Source organism: Mesoplodon mirus (genome assembly GCF_964341445.2).
Source record: "Mesoplodon mirus genome assembly, chromosome: 19".
NCBI lineage: Eukaryota > Metazoa > Chordata > Mammalia > Artiodactyla > Ziphiidae > Mesoplodon > Mesoplodon mirus.
Window position 1 is genome coordinate 61,496,287 of NC_138995.1, and position 22,053 is coordinate 61,518,339.

The 22,053-nt window shown below is 46.1% G+C and overlaps 1 protein-coding gene across 1 annotated transcript; it reads left to right on the forward strand.

The window, feature by feature from the left end:
• Positions 1 to 312: 312 nt before the first annotated feature.
• On the forward strand, positions 313 to 16,443 carry CACNG7 (calcium voltage-gated channel auxiliary subunit gamma 7; the record flags this gene model as incomplete). Its single annotated transcript, XM_082607270.1, has 5 exons — positions 313 to 508; positions 1,198 to 1,284; positions 1,692 to 1,832; positions 15,717 to 15,862; positions 16,186 to 16,443. The coding sequence occupies 5 exons, from the start codon at positions 313 to 315 to the stop codon at positions 16,441 to 16,443; spliced, it is 828 nt and encodes a 275-aa protein (XP_082463396.1).
• Positions 16,444 to 22,053: the final 5,610 nt, after the last annotated feature.

The window sequence follows — 22,053 nt, forward strand, 5'->3', positions numbered from 1 at the left end:
GATTTCTAGTTGCTATTCAGAGACAGAGTCCAAAAGAAAGGGGTCAGGGTGTCAGGTCTGGGCATGGAGTCAGGGTTGGTGGCCTAGGTTAGGGTTTCTAGACAAGTTACTGGTTCAAATCCAGGGATGGAGTCGTAGGTCAGGACACAGAGGTCAGATCTGAGAGGGTTCAGTTTGGGGATTGTTGTTTCTGGCCTGGGTCCGATGTCCCACGTGGCTGCATGGGGTTTGGGGACTCTAGTGGTCCCATCAGTGCCCTCCACTGCAGCTTCCCGTCCCTCAGGCCCCGCAGGGCGCCCCCCGCCGCTGAGGATGAGTCACTGCAGTAGCCGCGCCCTGACCCTGCTGAGCAGCGTGTTTGGTGCGTGTGGCCTGCTGCTTGTGGGCATCGCGGTCAGCACGGACTACTGGCTGTACATGGAAGAGGGAACGGTGTTGCCACAGAACCAGACCACGGAGGTCAAGATGGCGCTGCATGCCGGCCTGTGGCGCGTCTGCTTCTTTGCAGGTACAGACCTCACCTGCCCACCAGTCAACTGTCCCTGCCTTGCTTGGGATCCGAGAGTCTTTATCCATAGTTCCATCCCATGGGTTTCAGAAATCCAGAAATCAGTCCTGTTTCTCTCCTGGAGAGTCAAATTTCTACCTGGAGATTCAATTTCTAGCCCTTTATTCCCTGGATCTAAGAACCCTAATGCTCACACAATCTCCAGATCCCTAATCCCCGTAACCTCCTGGAGCCCCTGGCCCCTTAGAAGCAGTAGTTAAGTTCAGAACTTGTCTCCTGGACAGTTCCAGAGCTGAATGGGAAGAATAAAAAAAAAATTTTAAAAAACCCACTGTGCTTCCCAGCTACCACAGAGACCGCTCCTTCTAGGAATCCTGTCCCACCTCACCCCCCAGACCTTACCTCTTTAGGGATCCAGGAGTCCTGGCCCATAGCCCCTCCTCACTTGGGACTCAGTCTTCCAGCCCTGACCTCCTCCATCCAAGGGACTCTAAGGCAGCTTGCAATAGGAGCTCTCGGACTCCTGCCCACCCCCATCTGCGACCCCCTAAGAGTAGTACAGACCATGACCCTTGGATTAAACCTCACATTCCCATCCTGGGGTCTCTCTACTGTGCGTCCTGCCCCTGACTGCCTCTCCAAAGCTCAGGAGCCTCTCATCCAGCCCTGCCTTCTTATCTTCCCCTCAGGCCGGGAGAAGGGTCGCTGCGTGGCCTCAGAATATTTCCTTGAACCGGAGATCAACTTGGTGACGGAAAACACAGAGAATATTCTGAGTGAGGGGAAGCAGGGGGTGGGGAGGGCTAGGCAACAAGGGGGCAGGGTGACAGGGCGGGTCCTGGGAGAAAGGGTAGGACCAGAGAAGGCGTGGGGTGGGAGGGAAGGAGTGGAGGCTTGAAAGCAGGCAGAGTGGTTGGGTAAGGAGGAGGGGCCAGGTTGAAGGGGTGGGGCCTGGGAAGTGGGTGGAGTCAATAGGTAAGGGGTGGGGTCAAACCAAAGGAGGGGTGGCCTGTGTGAAGGGGTGGGGCCAGCAGTGGTAGTTTCAGAAAGGGGAGGAGCCACATAAAAGAGCTGGGTCAGGGCGGGGAGGTGGGGGGTGGAAGTGGAGAGGTCAGGAGAATGGGGAGGTGTCCTCCTGGAGAGTCCCCCCTCACCCCCGTCTTTCTTCTTACCCCTCCCCCAGAGACAGTGCGCACAGCCACCCCCTTCCCCATGGTCAGTCTCTTCCTCGTGTTCACCGCCTTCGTCATCAGCAACATCGGCCACATCCGCCCACAGAGGACCATTCTGGCCTTCGTTTCTGGCATCTTCTTCATCCTATCGGGTAAGCCCAAGGAAAAGATTTACAGGCAGCGGGACTATTGTTAGGTTCCAGGAACCTGTGGTTCCTCTTCCAATAGGAAAGCCACTTCCTTGCTGTGTAATCCTGGAGGAGTTGCAGCACCTCTCTGAGCCCCACTTCCCTCCTCTGTGAAATGGAGCTAGCCGCCAAATCACAGCGAATGCCTGTTGGGTGCTAATTAGGTGTCAGGCTCAGTTCTGATACTCACAACAACCCTGTGAGGTAAATGCTATGAATAGCCCCATTTTACAGATATGGAAACAAACACTCAGAGAAATGAAGTCATTTGCTCAGGGCCATACAACCCGTGAGAGGCAGAGGTGGGATTCAAACTCACGCATTTCGCCTCCAGAGGCTGTATTTTTAACCACTCCTGATATTTTAGCAATTAACAGATTACAAGGCTCTTTATATTCTGTGCATCATTTTACTTGAACATTTTTCAACCAGAAGAGTTGAAAGAACCCTGTGCCCACCTCTTACAGTCGACCATTACTGTACCACAAGATTTGCTTTATGCTGTATCTGTCCATCTGTCTTTCTACCCATCCATCAGTCTATCTTATTATCATTTTAAAATGCATTTCCAAGTGAGTTGCAGGCATCAGTACACTTTGCCCTAAATTCTTCACCATGCGTGTCATTAGCTAGAGTTCGACGTTTGTTTATAGTTCTTGTTTCTTTTGAGATTCAGCGTTCTTTTGCATGAGTGATCTCATAACCTTCTCATGACATCTCTGCCCGGGAGTTATTATTAGCACTCATTTGATAAAATGGGGATACCGAGGCCTGAAACTGTGCAGGGAGTTGCCTAAGATACCAATGTAATGCTGGCTCCCCAGGGACCCAAGTGTCCTGAGCTCCAGAGTAGGGCTGTTTCTGAAGTGTTACCTGCCTCCAAATTTCAGCTTAGTCCAGTCCAATTTGGTCCAACTCAGCTCAGGTCAGCCCAGATCACCTCAGCTCTGACACACTTAGCTCCATGAATCTGGCCCAACTAATCCCAATCTATTCTGACTCATTTCTTCAGTTCAATTCGAATTAATTCAACATGATTTAATTAAACTCCATTCGGGCCCTTTTAATTCGGTTGATACTTTATGAACAAACCCTGCTGTTTGTCTCGTTTCCATTCTGTCCCTTTGGGCCCGCATTCGGCTGCCTCTTTTGAGTTGGCTCTGCAAATAATTGAAGATAGATCTTCAAATATCCTCTCCTCCAGTCTCCTCCCTTTTCCTCACCCAGCTTTCTCCAGGCTAAACCTCCCCCGTGTTTCCAACCTAACCTGACGAGACCTTTTCCCAGGGAAACCAGGGTGCAACCTCTGTGCAAATTTGAATCACAGCATGTAGAGCCAGACACAGAGCTAAAATAAGACACGTAGAATATCTACATCCCAGAGTGTCAGATGGAAAAATAGTGGCCTAGAGAGACAGAAAGTGGGGCAAGGGTAAGGAGTATGGGAACATTTATTCAACCCACCTGAAACATTAGAAGAAGGAAAATCCCGTTGTTCGTGGTTCACAGAAGTTGAAACAAAAGAGGTGACGTAGCTGGTAAATGGCAGCGCTGGCATTAGAAGCGGGGATATTCTCTTCCCAAAAGCCATGCATCAGGACCTGACTTCCCAGGTCAAGCTGAGGATCAGTGGTGCATCAGGGCTGGAAGTCAGGCCTCTGATGTAATAATAGAGTAATGGGGGGGATTGAACCCCACTTCCTGAACTTCATTTCATAGACTAGGACCTATGCACCCCACCCAAAGTATGCAGTTGTGTGCTTTTTTTTTTTTTTTTTTTTTTTTTTTGCGGTACGCAGGCCTCTCACTGTTGTGGCCTCTCCCGTTGCAGAGCACAGGCTCCGGATGCACAGGCTCAGTGGCCGTGGCTCACGGGCCCAGCCGCTCCGTGGCATGTGGGATCTTCCCGAACCGGGGCACGAACCCATGTCCCCTGCATCGGCAGACGGACTCTCAACCACTGCGCCACCAGGGAAGCCCCATTTGTGTGCTTTAAATGTTGTAGGGTGTAGTGGCTGAAGGCACGTGCTCCTGTGAACCTAGAAAGACCTGGGTTAACATTCTACCACTTACTCAGTGTGTGAGTTACAGCCTTCCTTTCTGGAGCTGTTGAGAGGACCAATCTTGTTCAGGGCTCAGCAGACTTTTTGCTTAGGGCAAAACAGTAAATATTTCAGGCTTTGTGAGCCATAGGGTTGGAGTGCCAAAGCAACCAGAGGGGAAGCAATGGGCCTGGCTGTGCTCCAATCATCCTATTTATGGACCCTGAAATTTGAATTCAGTGTCATTTTCATGGGTTATGAAATATTCTTCTTCTTTTGTTTTTTTTCCCCACCATTAAAAAAATGTAAAAACCACACTCAGCTCGCAAACCATACAAAGACAGGCAGCAGGACAAATAGTAGTGTTCTGACCCCTGGTCTAGATCACGGGTGTGAAGGGCCAACCCGGTGCCTGGTCTGTAGCAGCAAGTATTCAACACGTGGTAATTTTAACTAAATACATACACACGTACGTTCATAAATAGCAGTGGTAGCAGGTACAACTGTGCCAATAAACACTTTACTGAGTGCCGTGGTTTGGGGAAGTTCTAAGTGCTTCGTGCAAATGAAGTTATTTCTTTTTCTTCCCCTCATAAGGCAGATGTTATTACTTTTCCCATTTTCCACTTGAGGAAACAGAAGCGCTCAGAAGTTAAGCTGCTCTATAGTGGAAGAAGGATTCCAACCCAGTCTTTCACCCTGGCACTCTGCTGCCCTATCACAGTTAAAAATCATAAAGACAAAGAAGATTAAAAGAGAGGAAAGGGGGACTTCCCTGGTGGTCAGTGGTTAAGACTCTGCACTTCCACTGCAGGGGGCACGGGTTTGATCCCTGGTCGGGGAAGCAAGATCCTGCATGCTCCGTGATGGGGCCAAAAAAAAAAGGTCGGGGGGAATGGAAGTAGTACCAACAATATCTTAGATCTTGGAATGGAATGATCTAGTCCAACCACCTCATGCTCCCAATGAGGAAACTGAGACTTAGAAAGAGACAAGAGTTGCCCGAGGTCGGGTAAATGGTGAAGTTGGCATTCAATTTTGGAGAAAGTGGTGAGAGGGCTGGGGCAGGAAAGGGATAGGGTCACACCTGGACGTTAAAGATCCCTCAGGGACTTGTGTTTGGAATGCACTAGAAGGAAAGAGACTGGAAATGGGCAAACAGAGGAGGAGGCTTATGCATTGGTCCAGGCAATAGCAGATAAGGTTTGAGCTGGGAGGGGGTGTGGAAGGATAAAGGTGACTGGATGGCTTTGAGAGAGAAGGATATTGACAGAAGAATCAATAGAGCCAGATGACTGACTGGATATGGTTGGTGAGAGAAGGGGAGGAGGCTGGAGTGACATTGATTTTCTTTTTCCAGGTCATAAGAGGCGTGCTTCCCGTGCACGGCTCATAACCCCTGATCCTCAGTCACGCTTTATGCATCTGCTCATTCATTCATTCACCATCAAACATTTACAGAGACACCTTACATGCCACGCCCTGTGCTGGGCGCTGGTGACATACGGAATCTTTTTTTTTTAATGTGGTGACAGTCACATAATGTAAAACATACTATTTTAACCATACTTAACTGTCCAGTTCAGTGGCACTAAGTACATTCACGTTGCTGTGCAGCTCTCACCGTCATCCACCTCCCACAGTTTTCACCTTCCTAAAGTGAAACTGTGTCCCCATTCAACAAGAACTCTCCATCCCCCTCCCCAACCCCCGCCTGGCCCCTGGCATCAACCAGTGTACATTCTGACTCTATGCATTTGACTATTCTAGGTACCTCGTGTAAGTGGGATCACACAGCATTTGTCTGCACCTAATGTATATTGGAATGCATGGCAGTCTCCAGGCAGTCAGCCACAAAACAGCTCCCAGCTGCATGTGCGTCAGTGCTTGTCACACAACACTTAACTCCCTTTTATGGATTTCCATTGCACTTAGAATACATCCCACCTCCTCGTGCTGGCTTACACGGTCTTCCATGATTTGGCTACTGTTCAGACCTCTGGCCTCATTACCTAACTCACTAACACTGTCTCCATTGCTTGTAACTTCAGCTGCACTGGCCTCAGTCTATTCCTCAAAAGTGATATCTCAACCTCACTTTTACACTCACGAGCCCTCCCTGTTTGGAAGTCTCTTCCCCCTAATTCTCAAAGACTCCAACTTTCCCTCTTCAGAGTTTCTTTCTCTGACAATGGTACCCCATGTTGCTTTGCCCCCACTGTACTATCCATCACATTCCCTATTTTATATTTGTTTCATAGCACTTATGGCTATTGTCATCTTATTCATTTTCTGTCTCCTCCTACTGGAATGTAAACTCCAAAAGGCAGGAACATGCTCTTGCTTGTATCTTCAGAGCCTAGATGAGTTGCTGGCACAAAGTCCACAATGAAATATTTGTAGAAGGGATGCATGGTAAAGACAGCTCAGGGCATTCTGGGAAAAGCGAAGATGCATTAAGCTGACACAAGAAGGTGGTGGGAAGGGTGGGAACGACCACAACTTCAAGAGCAGGTGACATGTAAATCGAAGATGCAGAAAGGGCGAGGGGAAGTTTTTCAAGTGAAGAGAGAAAAGTGCCATGTACGGATGGAATTCACAGCATGTGTTAAGACCCTAGAAAGCAGCTAAGACAGATGTAGCCAGCTGTGTAGCTCTCCGTGGTCCTGAAACTCTTTGCTCTAAAGCCAGGTTGTTCCTATTCAGCTTGGAATGTAGGTGATTCTTGCCTACTGTGCTCTAAGTATTCTGAAGCAGATGTAGTGGAGGGGGGAGGGAGAGAGTTGGATTACAGAGCAGGGAAAGGGGAAGGGAGAGAGAAAAAGAGAGGAGAAAAAAGGGAAAAGAACGTTATTTTTTAGAGAACCAGAGCCACTGTAAAATGACCAGGAAGGAGAAGGAATGACAAGAAGAACTTACCTTTTTTTTTTTTTTTTTTTCTTTTTGTGGTATGCGGGCCTCTCACTGTTGTGGCCTCTCCCGTTGCGGAGCACAGGCTCCGGACGCGCAGGCCCAGCGGCCATGGCTCACGGGCCCAGCCGCTCCGCGGCATATGGGATCCTCCCAGACCGGGGCACGAACCCGTATCCCCTGCATCGGCAGGCGGACTCTCAACCACTGCGCCACCAGGGAGGCCCCAGAACTTACCTTTTGACATTGTTTTTAGATAACTTTCAATGACTAAAAACAACAAGGGTGAAAAACAACAACAAAAAGCTCTTTCTCTTTGTTTCTTTTTTTTTTTTTCTTACTTTTCTTCTCTTTGGAAAGATTTGTTTCCTTCTCATCAAACCTGCTCCTGACTCTCTGTATGGAGAATGCTTGTTATTTACAACTGAAATGTGAAACATAGGACTTGAGGTGAGGCAGGAGTGGTTAGCAGGTACGGGTTTTAGAAAGAACCAGTATCTAAAACAGGGGGATACAGATTTCTAGGCAGTGGGACAGGCATAGGGAATAAGCCTTAGCTGGGTCAGAGGACTTGGGGATGCAAAAAGGGGTTTAGATTTTGAGAGATTCAGGAAGTAAAATAGACATTACTTGATGATGGACCATCCGTCTTGGATGGGGGACTGGGAATCAAGAGGATTCCCCTGCATTTGACTAGGGTACTCTAGCCAGTGTGGTTTCTGGACTTATTTAGGTATTGTTTCTTTCCTTTTTTTTTTTTTTTTTTTTTTTTTTAAAGGATCTTGTTTAGAATCACGCATTGCCTTTATTTTATTTTATTTTATTTATTTTTGGCCATGCTGCATGGCTTGTGGGCTCTTAATTCCCAGACTAGGGATTGAGCCCGGGTCCCTGGCAGTGGAAGCACCTAGTCCTAACCATTGGACCACTAGGGAATTCCCTAGGTATTCTTTTGCTATAAACCTGCTCATCTTTCAAGACCTATAGCAGATGCCTTGACCATGTAACACTTCATGGGCCCCCTCTTCTTGAACATCAAAATTATGGAATACCAGAAGTTGAAAGTGCTATGGAAGTTCAGCAAAGGCTAATTCTTAAAGGAGGCAGAGGAATGGGGACTTAGAGTGGATTTAAAAGGGAAAAGCAGGGGCTTCCCTGGTGGCGCAGTGGTTGAGAGTCCGCCTGCCGATGCAGGGGACACGGGTTCGTGCCCCAGTCCGGGAAGATCCCACATGCCGCGGAGCGGCTGGGCCCGTGAGCCGTGGCCGCTGGGCCTGCGCGTCCGGAGCCTGTGCTCCTCAACGGGAGAGGCCACAACAGTGAGAGGCCCGCGTACCGCAAAAAAAAAAAAAAAAAAAAAAAAAAAAGGGAAAAGCAGCTAACGAGCTAGAAATTCCAGTTGCATGGCAAGTATATTCATCCATTCAACTAGTATTTATTATCTGCTGGATCTCGCACCAGATGCTAGGAATGCAGTAGGAAACAAGGTAGACTAGTTTCAAGCATCCTAGAGGAAGTGGAGGAGAGTCATGACTAAAAAACTACAAATAGATAGAAAATATAATGTTAGGTAGTGATAAGTGCAACAAAGATAAATAAAACAGTTAAGGGGAAGGAGATTGATGGGAATGTCATTATTTAATCTTACCTCAATCACTCCACTTTTTTTTTTTCGGTACGCGGGCCTCTCACTGTTGTGGCCTCTCCCGTTGCGGAGCACAGGCTCCGGACGCGCAGGCTCAGCGGCCATGGCTCACGGGTCCACCCGCTCCGCGGCATGTGGGATCTTCCCGGACCGGGGCACGAACCCGTGTCCCCTGCATCGGCAGGCGGACTCTCAACCACTGCGCCACCAGGGAAGCCCAATCACTCCACATTTTTAATGAAAACTTTGAAATCTATAGAATAGTACAGTGAACGCTGGTACTTCTTCCACCTAGATCCACATAGATACTTGCATTTTGCTAAAGTTTTGCCATATTCTGGCTCTCTCTTTACACACAGTTTGGTTTTTGTTTGTTTGTTTCTGGCTTTACCGTTTGAAAGTAAGTTGCAGGCATCATGATCGTTCATCTCTAAACATTTTAGTATGCATCTCTTAAGAGCAATGACATTTTCTACACAACTACAACACCATTATCAAATCTAGAAATTTTACAATAATTCCGTAATATAATTCATTCCATTTTCAAACTGTGCCAGTTGTTCTAAGAATGCCTTTTATAGCTTTTCCTCCAGAACCAGGATTCAGTCTGTTTATGCACAGCATTTAGTTAATTCTCTTTTAGTCTAGAATAGTTCCCATACTATACTTTTTTTACAACACTGACTTTTAAAATATATTTCTTTATAAAAATATACAAAGGATAGTATAATTTGCCATGTACCCTTCACTCAGTTTCAACAATTATCAACATATGGTGAATCTTTTTTTAGTCGTACTGCCATACCTCCCTTCTGTACTCCACTACATGATTTTAAAGTTGGTCCCAAACATTAAATCGTTTTATCCACAAATACTGCAGTATATCTCTGAGAAATTAGTACTTTGTTATTTAACTAGCCACAGCGCCACTGTCATGCCCAAACAATTAAGAATAGCTGCTTAATATAAATTAATATCTAGTTAGTGTTCAACTTCCCCACTTGTCTCATACATGCCTTTTTTTTTTTTTACCATTAGTTTCTTGCAGACCAGGATCCAAATTCCACTTGTGCATTTAGTTGATAGATCTCTGAAGCCTCTTTTAATCTGTAACAGTCCTTCTCCTTCTGTTTTTTTCCTTGCCATTTATTTGTGAAGACATTTAGTCCTTTGTCTCATGGAATTCCCACACTCTAGATCTTTCTGATTGTGTTTTTGTGATTTAATATGCTCATGCATCCTGTGTTTTCCTGTAAGACTGTAGATCAGATCCAGGTTTGATTTTGGGGGGGGTGTGATAAAATACTTCATACCTAGGTGGTGCCATCATGACCTACTGTATTGCATCAGGAGACCTAATACTATCTGGTTGTGTCTCTTTTTGAGATGTTAAGATCAGTCACTTAAGTATTACAGCTTGGCTCATACCATTGTCATTTTGAAATCTGCAGGACAGGGTGTCTTGTAGAACACCCCACATCCCACATTTATTTGATTGTTTCCTTGTGGCATCCTTTGATTTGTTCCTCTTTCTTTGTATTTTCTGTAGCCTGGAAGTTATGTCCAGGGTAGAGACTTGATTAGATTCTGGTTAAATATGTTTGGCAAGATTTAGAGGTGGTGCCATGTTCTTTGTAGCCCATGACTTCAGGTAGCAAATTGTGTCAAGTTGTTCCTACCAGGAGTGGAACAAAGTTTGAACCCTTGGTACAGGGGGTGGTCATTAGAGCTTTCCACTGAAAAGGTACATTTTTCTCTTTACAATGAATAAGTCATTTGCAGGGTAACATTTTGGCACCTTGGGGGAAAAATCCTGTTTGGAGATGTCCATTTTATTCAAAATGGGTTGCTTTGGAAAAATTTTAAACATACAGAAAAGTTGCAAGAGTTATACAAGGAACTCTCATATATTCTTGACTGGGACCAATTTATAACATTTTCCACATTTGTATTTCTGTTTCTTTGTATCTTACATGTATATATCTATATGTGTATATATTATATAATTTATATTATATATTATATTATATTACATTATATTATATATAACCACCTGAACATAAATTGCAAACACTTCACTCTTAAATACGTCAGCAATTATGTCCTAAGCACAAGTGCATTTTCTTTCCTAACCACAGTACAATCGTCAACTTCAGGAAGTTTAACACTTATACAGTATTACAGCTGATACGTAGTTCATATTCAGATCTCACCAGTTGTCTCCACACTGCCTTTTATAGTCAGTTTTTCCCCTGATTCAGGATCCAGTTCTGTATTTCCTTGCTGTGTCTCTTTCGCCTCCTTTCATCTTTTATATAGTTCCTGTACCTTTAAAAAAAAATCTTTCATGTTGATGTTTTTTGAAGAATGCAGCCAGTGTTTTGTAGAACACCCCACAGTTTCCACAGGAGTGGATCCATGTTACAAATTACCAGCAGGGACACTACATAAACGAAGGAGTGTCACGATCACATCAGGAGGTCGGGGTGTCCGTTTGTCCCATTATTGGTGATGTTAGCTTCGGTTTCTTGGTTCAGATGGTATCTGTCAGATTCCTTTATGATAAAGGAAGTTTTCAAAAATCTCTTTGTAATTAATAGATATTCCATGGGGAGATTCTGTCATACAGTGATTTAATGTCCACTGTCGACGATGCTCGCCTAAATCCTAATATTACTACAAGGGTTGCAAAATGGTGTTTTCTTAACTCTGTTGTTCTATCTACATGGATGTCACTGAAAAGAAGAATTTTTTGGGGGGGCGGGGGGCCACATGGCTTGTGGGATTCTAGCTCCCAGACCAGGGATTGAACCTGGCCCCTCAGCAGTGAAAGTGTGGAGTCTTAACCCCTGGATTGCCAAGGAATTCCCAAATGTTCTCTTTTCTTTTATTATTTATTTCCTTAAAGAATATATCAGTATGGATTCACATTTTTAAAGAATTCAGTGTATTGTATGCCATTACTTTTAGTTTTCATTTTGATGTTCAGATTGTCCCCGGTTGGGCTATCAGGAACCTCCTTCAAATGAGTGAGTTCCTGGGTCCTTTTTTGACCTGTCTCCAACATTTTGTTTCTGAGTACTTCCTTATTTTGTGGTACCAGTACACTTTTACCGTCCCTGCCTCAGGCTTCATATGAGCTGTTTCTTCCTAGCTCCTGATGTAGTGGGGGTGGTAGTAGAGACCAAAATCTGGGTGCTGGGTGTGCTCATTGCTGCTAGGGCGTCACTGCTCCTAGGATATTGCAGGATACAAGCTGGGAAATTACATATATTTGTAAAACAGGAGTTTATACTGACACCACAAGGGTCTTTCTTGACTTGCCCCATTCTGATTTGTATCTTCCGTCTTTCAGAATGAGATCTCCACCTCCCCAAAACATCCATATATTTGCACATTTGCTCAACCCTACTATTCACACAGAATAACTTAAGTACTGCTACCCCTACACCACTCCCAATAAAAATCTACTAAATACGGTTCAAGATTTCCTCAGACCTTTTTGTCTTTAAACTGAGATATATATTCAAAGTACTTGGCCCAAAAGTTACTTGGATTACTACTTTCCCCCCTCCTGTGGTTGTATTATTCATCTGATATAAATTAGCTTCACTTATTTTTGTTTGTATTCAATTTTAGTTGTTTTCCCCATCCTTGTTTTTTTTTTTAAATAAATTTATTTATTTTACTCTTGGCTGCGTTGGGTCTTCGTTGCTGCGCATAGGCTTTCTCTAGTTGCAGCAAGTGGGGGCTACTCTTTGTTGCGATGCACAGGCTTCTCGTTGTGATGGCTTCTCCTGTTGTGGAGCACGAGCTCTAGGCACGCGGGCTCAGTATTTGTGGCGCACGGGCTTAGTTGCTCTGCGGCATGTGGGATCTTCCCGGACCAGGGCTCGAACCCATGTCCCCTGCATTGGCAGGCAGATTCTCAACCACCGCACCACCAGGGAAGCCCCAGGTCCTTGTTGATTTTATCTTTTGAATATATAAAATATTAGCATAGTTCCAAAGGTCAAAATTATGCAAAAATATATACTCAGAGGAGTGCCACTTCCTTCCCATCTCTTCCTTCCTATTCTCACCTACCTAAAGTAATCAACTTCATGTTTGTTTCCCCTCCTATGTCTCTTTTTGTAAAAATAAGCAGATGCATATATGTACTTTATGTACCTTTTTGGGGCTTAAAAGCTAGCATTCTGTATACTCTTTTTAAAAAATTAGTGATACGGTCTGGAACTATCACTGAACTCCATATCTGTTCCTAGAGATCTTCCTCATTGTCCTTTCATAGTGGCACAGTACTCTGTTACGTGATGTTTTATAGTTTATTCCATTAATCTTCTATGTAAGGGCATCTAGGTCATTTTTAATATTTTGCAATTATGAATAATGCAGTGAATTAACTTGTACATATGTGCTTTCATATTGTTGGACAGGTATCTTCAGGGTCAATTTCTAGAAGCGGGATTGCTGGGTTAAAGGATAAATATATGTGTGGTACTGTTAGACATGGCCAAACTCCCCTCCATAGAGGTTGCACCATTCATTTTGCATCCCCACCAGCAATGTATAAGAGCTTCCATTTCCCTGCCTCACAAAGAGTATGTTGTGAAGCTTTTTAACTTTTGACGATCTGATGGATGAGAAATGGTATGCCCTCATCGTTTTCACCTGCATTTCTCTAATTCTGAGTGGAGGGGCAATTTTTTAAAACAAGGAGATCATAGAAGTCCTTTGTAAAGAGGTGACAAGGAATAAGAGATCTAAATGAAGTGACAGATACCAGGGGTTAGGATGCCGTGCTTCCACTGCAGGGGGTGCAAGTTCTATCCCTAGTCGGGGAACTAAGATCCCACATGCCATGCGGCCAAAATAATAATAATAATAATAATAATAATGATAATAATGAAGTGACAGAGAGAGATGTGGAAATCTGGGGGAAGAGCATTCCAGTTCAAGGGAACAGGGAGAGCAAAGGTCCTGAGGCAGAAATGAAATTGTGTTCAAGCAAGAGTGGGATCTAAGTAGCAGGTGCAAGGAGAAATGGCTAGAGATGAGTTTGGCAGGTGACTTTGTAGGCATTGTAGTCCAGGGGTCAGGAACATGTTTCTGTAAAATGCCAGATAACAAATATTTTCAGCTTTACTGACCATACAGTCTCTGCCGCAACTACTTAGTTTTGCCGGTACAGCCATAGGCTAAATGTAAACAAATGGGCGTGTCTGTGTCCCAACAAAAGTTTATTTATGGACCCTGAAATTATAAATTCATATGCTTTTTAACCTGAGATATTATAATTCACATAACATAAAGTTCATATATTCAGCAGTTTTAGTGTATTCACAAGGTTGTGCAACCATCTCCATTACCTAATTTTACCACATTTTCATCACCCCAAAAAGAAACCTCACTCCCTTTAATAGCTAATCATAATCCCCCCTCCACCCCACCCCCTGGCAACCACTAATCCACTTTCTATCTCTATGGATTTGCCTATTTTGGACATCTCATATAAATGGAACCATACAATATGTGGTCTTATGCCTCTAGCTTCTTTCACTGAGCACATTTTCTAGGTTCATCCATGTGGCAGTATACATGCGTGCTTCATTCCTTTCTTTGGCTGAATAATATTCCTTTATGTGGCTATACCACATTTTGTTCATCCATTCCGCTGATAGACGTTTGGGTTGTTTCCACTTTTTGGCTATTATGAATAATGCTGCTGCAAACATTCCTGCACAAGTTTTTGTGTGAGCATATGTTTCCAGTTCTCTTGGGTAAATACCTAGGAGTGGAATCGCTGGGTCATATGGTAATTCTATCTTTAACACTTTGAGGAACTGCCAAATGAAATTCATATACTTTTTACGTGCCACAAAATATTCTTCTTTTGATTTTTTCAACCATTTAATTATATAAAAGCCATTCTTAGCTAGTAGGCCATACAAAACCAGGAGGTGGGCTGGATTTAGCCCTGGACGGTCATCGTTTGCTAACCTCTTTTGTAGGCAGTGGAAGGAATTTAGATTTATTCTGGGTACGATGGGCACACAGATGTTTATTTGTAGGATTCTAGGGGAAGATGCTGATGAGGATTACTTGGATTAATTGGGGGGGAGGGATTTTATAGCCTCTTTAAGCCACCCTATGTATGGCTATCGCTATGCATGGCTACTGTTTAAAAGAAAGTTCATCTTGAAGAAGTGATAGTTGCCTCTTAAAATTTTTCAAATCAGATCTCTCCTCTCCACCTTCTCCATGTGCCTCTATTTCCTCAGCTGTAAATGGAGACAAAAATGGTACCAATTTGAAAGTGTCGTGAGGTTTGAATGAGTTAATGCATGTATAACACTGAGAATGGTGCGTAGCTTAGAGCAAGACCTATATAAGCAGTTGCTATTATTATTATTGTTATTGATGTTGTCGTTGTTATTATGATCTATACAGCTTCAGCTCAGCTTCATCCTCCTCCCCTTGGAATATCACAATATCCAGTTTCTCCCTTCCAATCTCTTCCCAGAACCAATCAGCCCCAAAAGGATCTTCTAACACTTCGATCTGACCTTGTCCTTCCTCTGCTTCAGACCATCCATGGCTCCCTAGTGCCCTTGGCATTGATGCCAAGCTCCTCAGCCTGGCATTCGAGCCTCATCATGGCAATGCCCCTGCCCCCTTCTCTGGCCTCATTTCTTGTGGCTGTGGTCCATGTTTTAGCTACGTGGATGGATCAGTTCATTGCTCCCCCTCCAACTCTTTGCCCATGCTGTTCCCTCTGCCCCGCCTGGACTGGTATAATGGTAAACCCTAATTCTTCCCTGGGCCTCATCCTTTAGGACTTGGACAAAGTCATGCTTCCAGGAAGCTTTCCTTGACTCCCTCCACCCTTGCCCCAGGTGGGTTTGGTGCCTCTTCTGGACCCACAGAGCTCTGTGCTACTGTTTTCTTTACAGTACATGTCACCATGGATGTGACTGTTGATCAGTGTTCATGTTTGCCTGCCCCAATTGCATTGTGAGCTCCTGGATAGCAGATTAGGGATGGGGGTGGGAGGGAGGAGGAGGCTGTTGATTTATCTCTGGGCTCCCTGCACCCAGCCGAGGCCAAGCACACAAGGAACTAACTTCAAAGGATGGAATTTAGTCCAGGGTAGAGCAGGGAGGAGAGGGGAGAGGATGGCAGTGAGATGCAGGGGGCTGGGGAAAGGGGTCCACTGCTAACGGACCAAGGGCACCCCTCTGCTCCCCACAGGCCTCTCCTTGGTGGTGGGCTTGGTTCTTTACATTTCCAGCATCAACGACGAGGTCATGAACAGGCCCAGCAGCTCTGAGCAGTATTTCCACTATCGCTACGGGTGGTCTTTTGCCTTCGCAGCTTCCTCCTTCCTACTCAAAGAGGTGATGTCTGGGGGGTTGGGGGGGGAGGGCATGATTCCTGGGTCCAGGAGGAAGAGGAGGCTGTGGGTGTAGACTCTGAATTAAAAGGAGGTGGTGGCTGAGGTCCTAACCCCTGGGTCCTGGAGGAGGAGGGTCTGGGAGCTCCAACTCCTGGGATCCTGGGGAGGAGGTGACTGGGGCTCTAATTCCTGGGTTCTGGGAAAGGAGGAAGCTGGAGGCCTGGAATCTTGGGTCCTGGGAGAGGAGGGACTGGGGGTCTTGAGTTTTGGGATCAGAGGGAGCCCGGGGCCAGCCTCTGCGACTCTGACCCTGCCTTGCCACAGGGAGCTGGCGTGATGTCCGTGTACCTGTTCACCAAGCGCTACGCGGAGGAGGAGATGTACCGTCCGCACCCGGCCTTCTACCGCCCGCGTCTCAGCGACTGCTCCGACTACTCGGGCCAGTTTCTGCAGCCCGAGGCGTGGCGCCGCGGCCGCAGCCCCTCCGACATCTCTAGCGACGTATCCATCCAGATGACGCAGAACTACCCTCCAGCCATCAAGTACCCGGACCACCTGCACATCTCCACCTCGCCCTGCTGAGGCCCCGCCCCCGGGGAGCCCCTCTTCCTCCTCTTCTTCCTCCTCCTCCTCTTCCTCCTCCTCCTCACGGGTCTCCCCACAACGCAGCTCCCCCTCAAGTCCTCGGGACTCCTCGTCCCACCCGGAGGACGCTGCGCACGCGTTAGCCCCGCCCTCTTCCCAGTGGCCCCGCCCCGTCACCATAACCCCTCCCTCTTTCCTGACCGCTCCACTTCATTGGTCCCTTCCACTTCCAGATGACGCCTCCTTCTAGATGACCCGCCCCTTTTCCTTAGGCCACTCCCCTCCCGGCCTAGTACCGCCTCCCAGGTTCCTCTGCTTCTTGGGCAGAGCGGCCGAGCGCGCCCACCTCCGCGAGCCGCCCCCAGCCTTCCGCCTCGCTGCAGGGGCTCTGGTGAGGAGAGTAGGTTCCAGCTGACGCCAGAAATGCCAAGCATCCTCTTCTGCTCTCTGCCCCGACTTCTCTCCTTCCCGGCCCAATCTCACCTCCGGACTTTCGTGGTCCTCGGGTGTAGTGCGGCCGGGGTGGGGCTGGAGGCCGCAGGTATGGTGTCCCCTCCCCCACTTCCCCACCCACGGGAGACCCCATTCTTTCTCACCTGCTGGACGCTTCTCGGCCTTTTGAAGGTTACCTGCCTTTTCGAGGGCCCTCTCTAACGGCTTTTCTTGCTCTCTCAGCTGACCTTGGCTTCTTTTCCTTCCTCTGTCTCCCGGCCTCCTCTTCACCCGCTCATCCAAAGCCCGTCGGTGCATCCAGCCCCACATACCACGCGACAAGAATGGAGACCCTAGGGTGGAGGGAATTCCTCCACGCCATTTCCACGCCTGTGCCCGCCTCTTCCCCCTCGAGGCCCCGTCGGGGGAGGGAGAGGCAGTAGCGGGGGTCGACACCCCCCAAACCTCGAAGTCTTCCATTTTCTGGCCCTCCCCCTCATTGAAGTCCCCCTTCCCATCTCAGACCCCCAACTCTGGCCTCTTTCAAGGGTCCGTCCGCCCCCTTGGACAGATGGGGGGGTCACCAGAAACTCACCCACCCCCTTATTAGGGGAGGAGGGCCGAGGTAGCACAGTGTTGTACACGGAACTAGAAAGGCCCCCTGGGTGGGGGGAGGGAGGCAGGGGAGGGACGGGGGCTTTTAGTTTGCATCTTAGGTGGGAGGGGGGAGGGGGGACCGCAGCAGTTAACCTGTCTTTACGCAGCAATTTTTAACGAGGCTGGGGGGAGGGGGACTTTGGGGGTGGGGAAGGGATGGGGTGGGGGGCCTGGCTCTGTTATTTACCGTGTATCATATGTAAATACCGACAGAAACTTCAATAAACTTTATTTCAAACACGTCTCTGCCTGCCCAGGGGAAGGGCATTGGATACCGAGGGCGGGTCCAGGTCTCTACCCTGGCGGGGTGGGGGAGAGGCGGTGGCTCGAGTGCTACAAAATAAGGTTAGATGGTTGTTTGTTAAATTGCTTAATCATTGTAATTAACAGCCTCACTTTATAATTCAGGCCATGTAAAGCGTGTAGGACAGCAAATGACACAGGTCCGGATCCATAAAAATTAACTCTTGGTATCACTATGACCACTTAGAGAACAGTTACTGTTACTCACCTTCCTTGCTTCATTTATTTACTTTAAAAAAATTTGTTTTTTCTTGGCTACGCTGCGCAGGCATGCAGGATCTTAGTTCCCCAACCAGGGATCGAACCTGTGTCCCCTGAAGTGGAAGGGTGGAGTCCTAACCACCGGACCGCCAGGGAAGTACCTGCTTCACTTAATTTTCTCCCCAAGCCTGCATGTTGAGTTTATTGGACTCATTTTGCAGCTAGGTCCATAGAGGTGAAATGACTCACCCAGGGTCACACAGGTGGACCTTGGCAGAGCTGTGAGTTGGGACTAGGTTCAGCTGGTTCCAAACCTTGAGCTTCCTTCCTTTTGTACCGGGGAGCAGCGGCTTCTCCTAATGCCTGGTCACTCTGTGAAGAGATAACTGCTACTATTTATTGCACCTACTATGAGTCACACACTTTCCTCCCATCCATGATCTCAGGAGATGTTCCCAGCAGCCCTGTAGGTAGGAATTATCACACACACCGAGCGAGTGCGCGCATACACACGTTTTACAGGTGAGGGATGGAGGTTCAAAGTGGTCTCTAAGATCTGTGATCTCACCTACCACACTGAGGGATTGAAAACGGCCTGAATGTTTGATTAGCTTATTTTTTAAAATTTATTTTTATTTTATTTTATTGATTTTTTTATTGCATCGGGTCTTAGTTGCGGCAGGCGAGATCTTCATTGAGGCATGCGGTATATTTCCTTGCGGCGAGAGGGCTTCTCTCTAGTTGTGGTGGTGGGTTTTCTCTCTCTAGTTGCGGCGTGCGAGCTCCAAAGAGAATGGGCTCTGTAGTTTGCGGCAGGCGGGCTTTCTAGTTGAGGTGCCCGAGCTCAGTAGTTGCGGCGCGCGCGGGCTTAGTTGCCCGGTGGCATGTGAGATGTTAGTTCCCTGACCAAGGATCGAACCCGCCTCCCTTTCATTGGAAGGCAGATCCTTTACCGCTGGACCAGCAGGGAAGTCCCAGATAAGCTTATTCTTGATATAAAAAGGAAACACAGTGCTAGCCCTTGGATTCTTCACCTCTTCTAGATTTAGTCTCTTGGGGGCAATCAGAACAATGTCTGCAACCACTACCGCATCCTGTAATGGCCACAGACACATTGATCAAGCTGTTGTGAGGTGTCAGAGACTGTGCTGAGCCCTTTTCATTTATCAGCTCATTGGATTCTCCCAAACATCCTCTGAGCTAGGCATTCCAAAGAGCCCCATTTTGTAGATGAGGAAACTGAGACTTTGGGAGGTAAGGTCACCCAGTTTGAAAGATGCAAAGAATTCACACCCATTCCTTTCTAATCCCAGAGTCTCCTCTCTCCTGCTGCTATATCTGACTTCGAATTTGATGCAAACTCATTCTGTGACCTTGAGCGAGTCTTTTAATCTCTGGAGCTTCAGTTTCTTTTTCTGTAAAAAAGGAGGGGGATGGGCTAGCAGGACTCCAAATCCCTCTGGAACAGGAAGAGTGGTGGGGATAGGTTAGCAGAAGAGAACTAAGAGTCAGCAGGACCAGACTCCCTGAGGGAGATACTCTGAGTCATTTTCAATGATTTCAGGACTTTCTGGAGGTCATGCTCGAGAACTGGGATGGCAAATGTGTTTCAGCTTCTTTGTCAAGACTAACTGATTCCTAGTGGCTTCTTGGAGCACAGTGTTGAGAAGGATTTGAACATCTGCTCAGTGGGAAAGGATGTCCCCATCGACTGGTGCTGTCTGCCATTCTGATCATTTGGTGCTGTCTGTCTTGTGTGCAGGATGAGCAGTTGTGTGCAAGTGCTGAGGTATTTGCTGATTTTGCCTGGAACTTAACAACTTAAAATCCTAAAGTCTGTGTTCTTTAAAAAAAAAAAGTTAGTGTTTTGGTGGTTGTTTTGTTTTTTACATTTTGAAAATACAATGGGATTCCATAGTTAAAGATTTATCTTTTTTTTTGAAGGAATGCTGTGAAAAGTCTGTCCTACTTCTGACCTCCTGACATCCAGAAATACCCTTCGCCCTAAGGTATTATTATCTTTTAATGTATAATTTCAAGAATACTATATGCATATCTAAGCATATATGTATGTGTTTAAATCCACACACAGGTGAATCTGTAGCACATACATGTTTATTTGACACAGCATTTATCATAGTATGCACATAGTTCTGTACCCTCCAATTTCACATATGGATATCATTTAGCATCAGTTATATAACTCTACCTTTTGTTTTGTTTTTTTAATTTATTTATTTATGTCTGCGTTGGGTCTTCATTGCTGCAGGCGGGCTTTCTCTAGTTAGGGCGAGGGGGGGCTACTCTTCTTTGCGGTGCGTGGGCTTCTCATTGCAGTGGTTTCTCTTGTTGCTGAGCACGGGCTCCAGGCGTGGGCTTCAGTAGTTGTGGCTCGTGGGCTCTAGAGCGCAGGCTCAGTAGTTGTGGCACACGGGCTTAGTTGCTCCGCGGCATGTGGAATCTTCCAGGACCAGGGCTCGAACCCCTGTCCCCTCCATTGGCAGGCAGATTCTTAACCACTGCGCCACCAGGGAAGTCCCTACCTTATGTTTTGTAAAGCTACTTAATAATAATAGTTTGCATAAATTAAGTGCATAGTGTACTGTTTTCTGTGTGCCAGACACTTTGCATTCAAGTCTTGAGCACTTCACATTGAATAACCCAGGGAGGTCAGTGCTTTTATTATATTATCATCCCCATTTTACAAACGAGATCCTGAGGCACAGAGAGGTTAATTAACTTTCTCCTGGTCATACAGGTAGTAAGTGGTCAAGCTAAGATTTGAATCCTGGGAATCTCCTGAGCCTACTGATACTTAACCCTAAGCGTATACCTCCGTGTATATTGAAGCCACGCAATCTCATCTTTTTATCTATCATCGTGTTTACAAAGTATTTTGTACTCATTTCATTTACAGAATAGTACTATGCATCAGTGGTTCTCAAAGTGTGGCCACCACAAGGTCAAAACCATTTTTATAATAATACTTAGATATTATTTGCCTTTTTCACTCTTAGTCTCTCATGAGTACATGGAGTCCAGAGGCTTTTCGAGGCTTCACAATGGCTGATAACACAATAGATTGAATGCAGAAGCAGATATGAGAACCTGACTTTCTTCTATTAGGCCAAACATTGAATAGATTTTCTTCTTTCTCCCCACTCCCCCACCTCGGCGCTGCGAGGCTTGCGGGGTCTTAGTTCCCTAACAGGGATCGAACCCGGGCCCTCCGCAGTGGAAGCACGGAGTCCTAACCACTGGACCGCCAAGGAATTCCCTGAATAGATTTTCAAAAACATAAAGCATAAACCTGAAACTAACACAACAATGTTAATCAACTATACTCCAATATAACATATTAAAAAGTTAAAAAAATAAACCGATACCACTATATTTTTTTGGGAAATAGTTATTTTTCACTAAAATAAGTTTGTTTATACAAACATGCAATGAATTTATTATTTTACTTAAGTAATACATATTTTAAAATCTTCTCAGCTTTAATTTTGAATATGTTAAATATTGACAGACACAACACACATAAACAAAAGCTCTTTGGGGTCTGCTACAATTTTTAAGTGTATAGAGGGGTCTTGAGGGCAAAAGTTTGAATCATTGCTGCTGCATGCCAGGCAGGTAATGTATCAGATGTAGAGATTTGCCTGATTTTTTCAATGGCTGTGTAGTGGTCCCTTGAATGGAGGTAATTTATTTTAACAATAAACTCATTTTTATTATAAATGTAACACAGTCATGATTTTCAAATTTAAACAGCAGAGAAGTGTAGAAAGAAAAAAATAACTTTCTTTTCATTTTTCTCAATCCCAGGTTTGTTCCTCGAAGGGAAAAATTGTTATCAGTTTCTTCTTCTAGATGAGCGGTTCCCTGCTCAGGGTGATTTTGCGCCAAGGGGACATCGGGCAATGTCTGGGGACATTTTTGGATGTCACAACTGGGGAGGGGGTGCTGTTGGCATCTAGTGGCACCAGGGATGCTGTTAAACACCCTACAGTG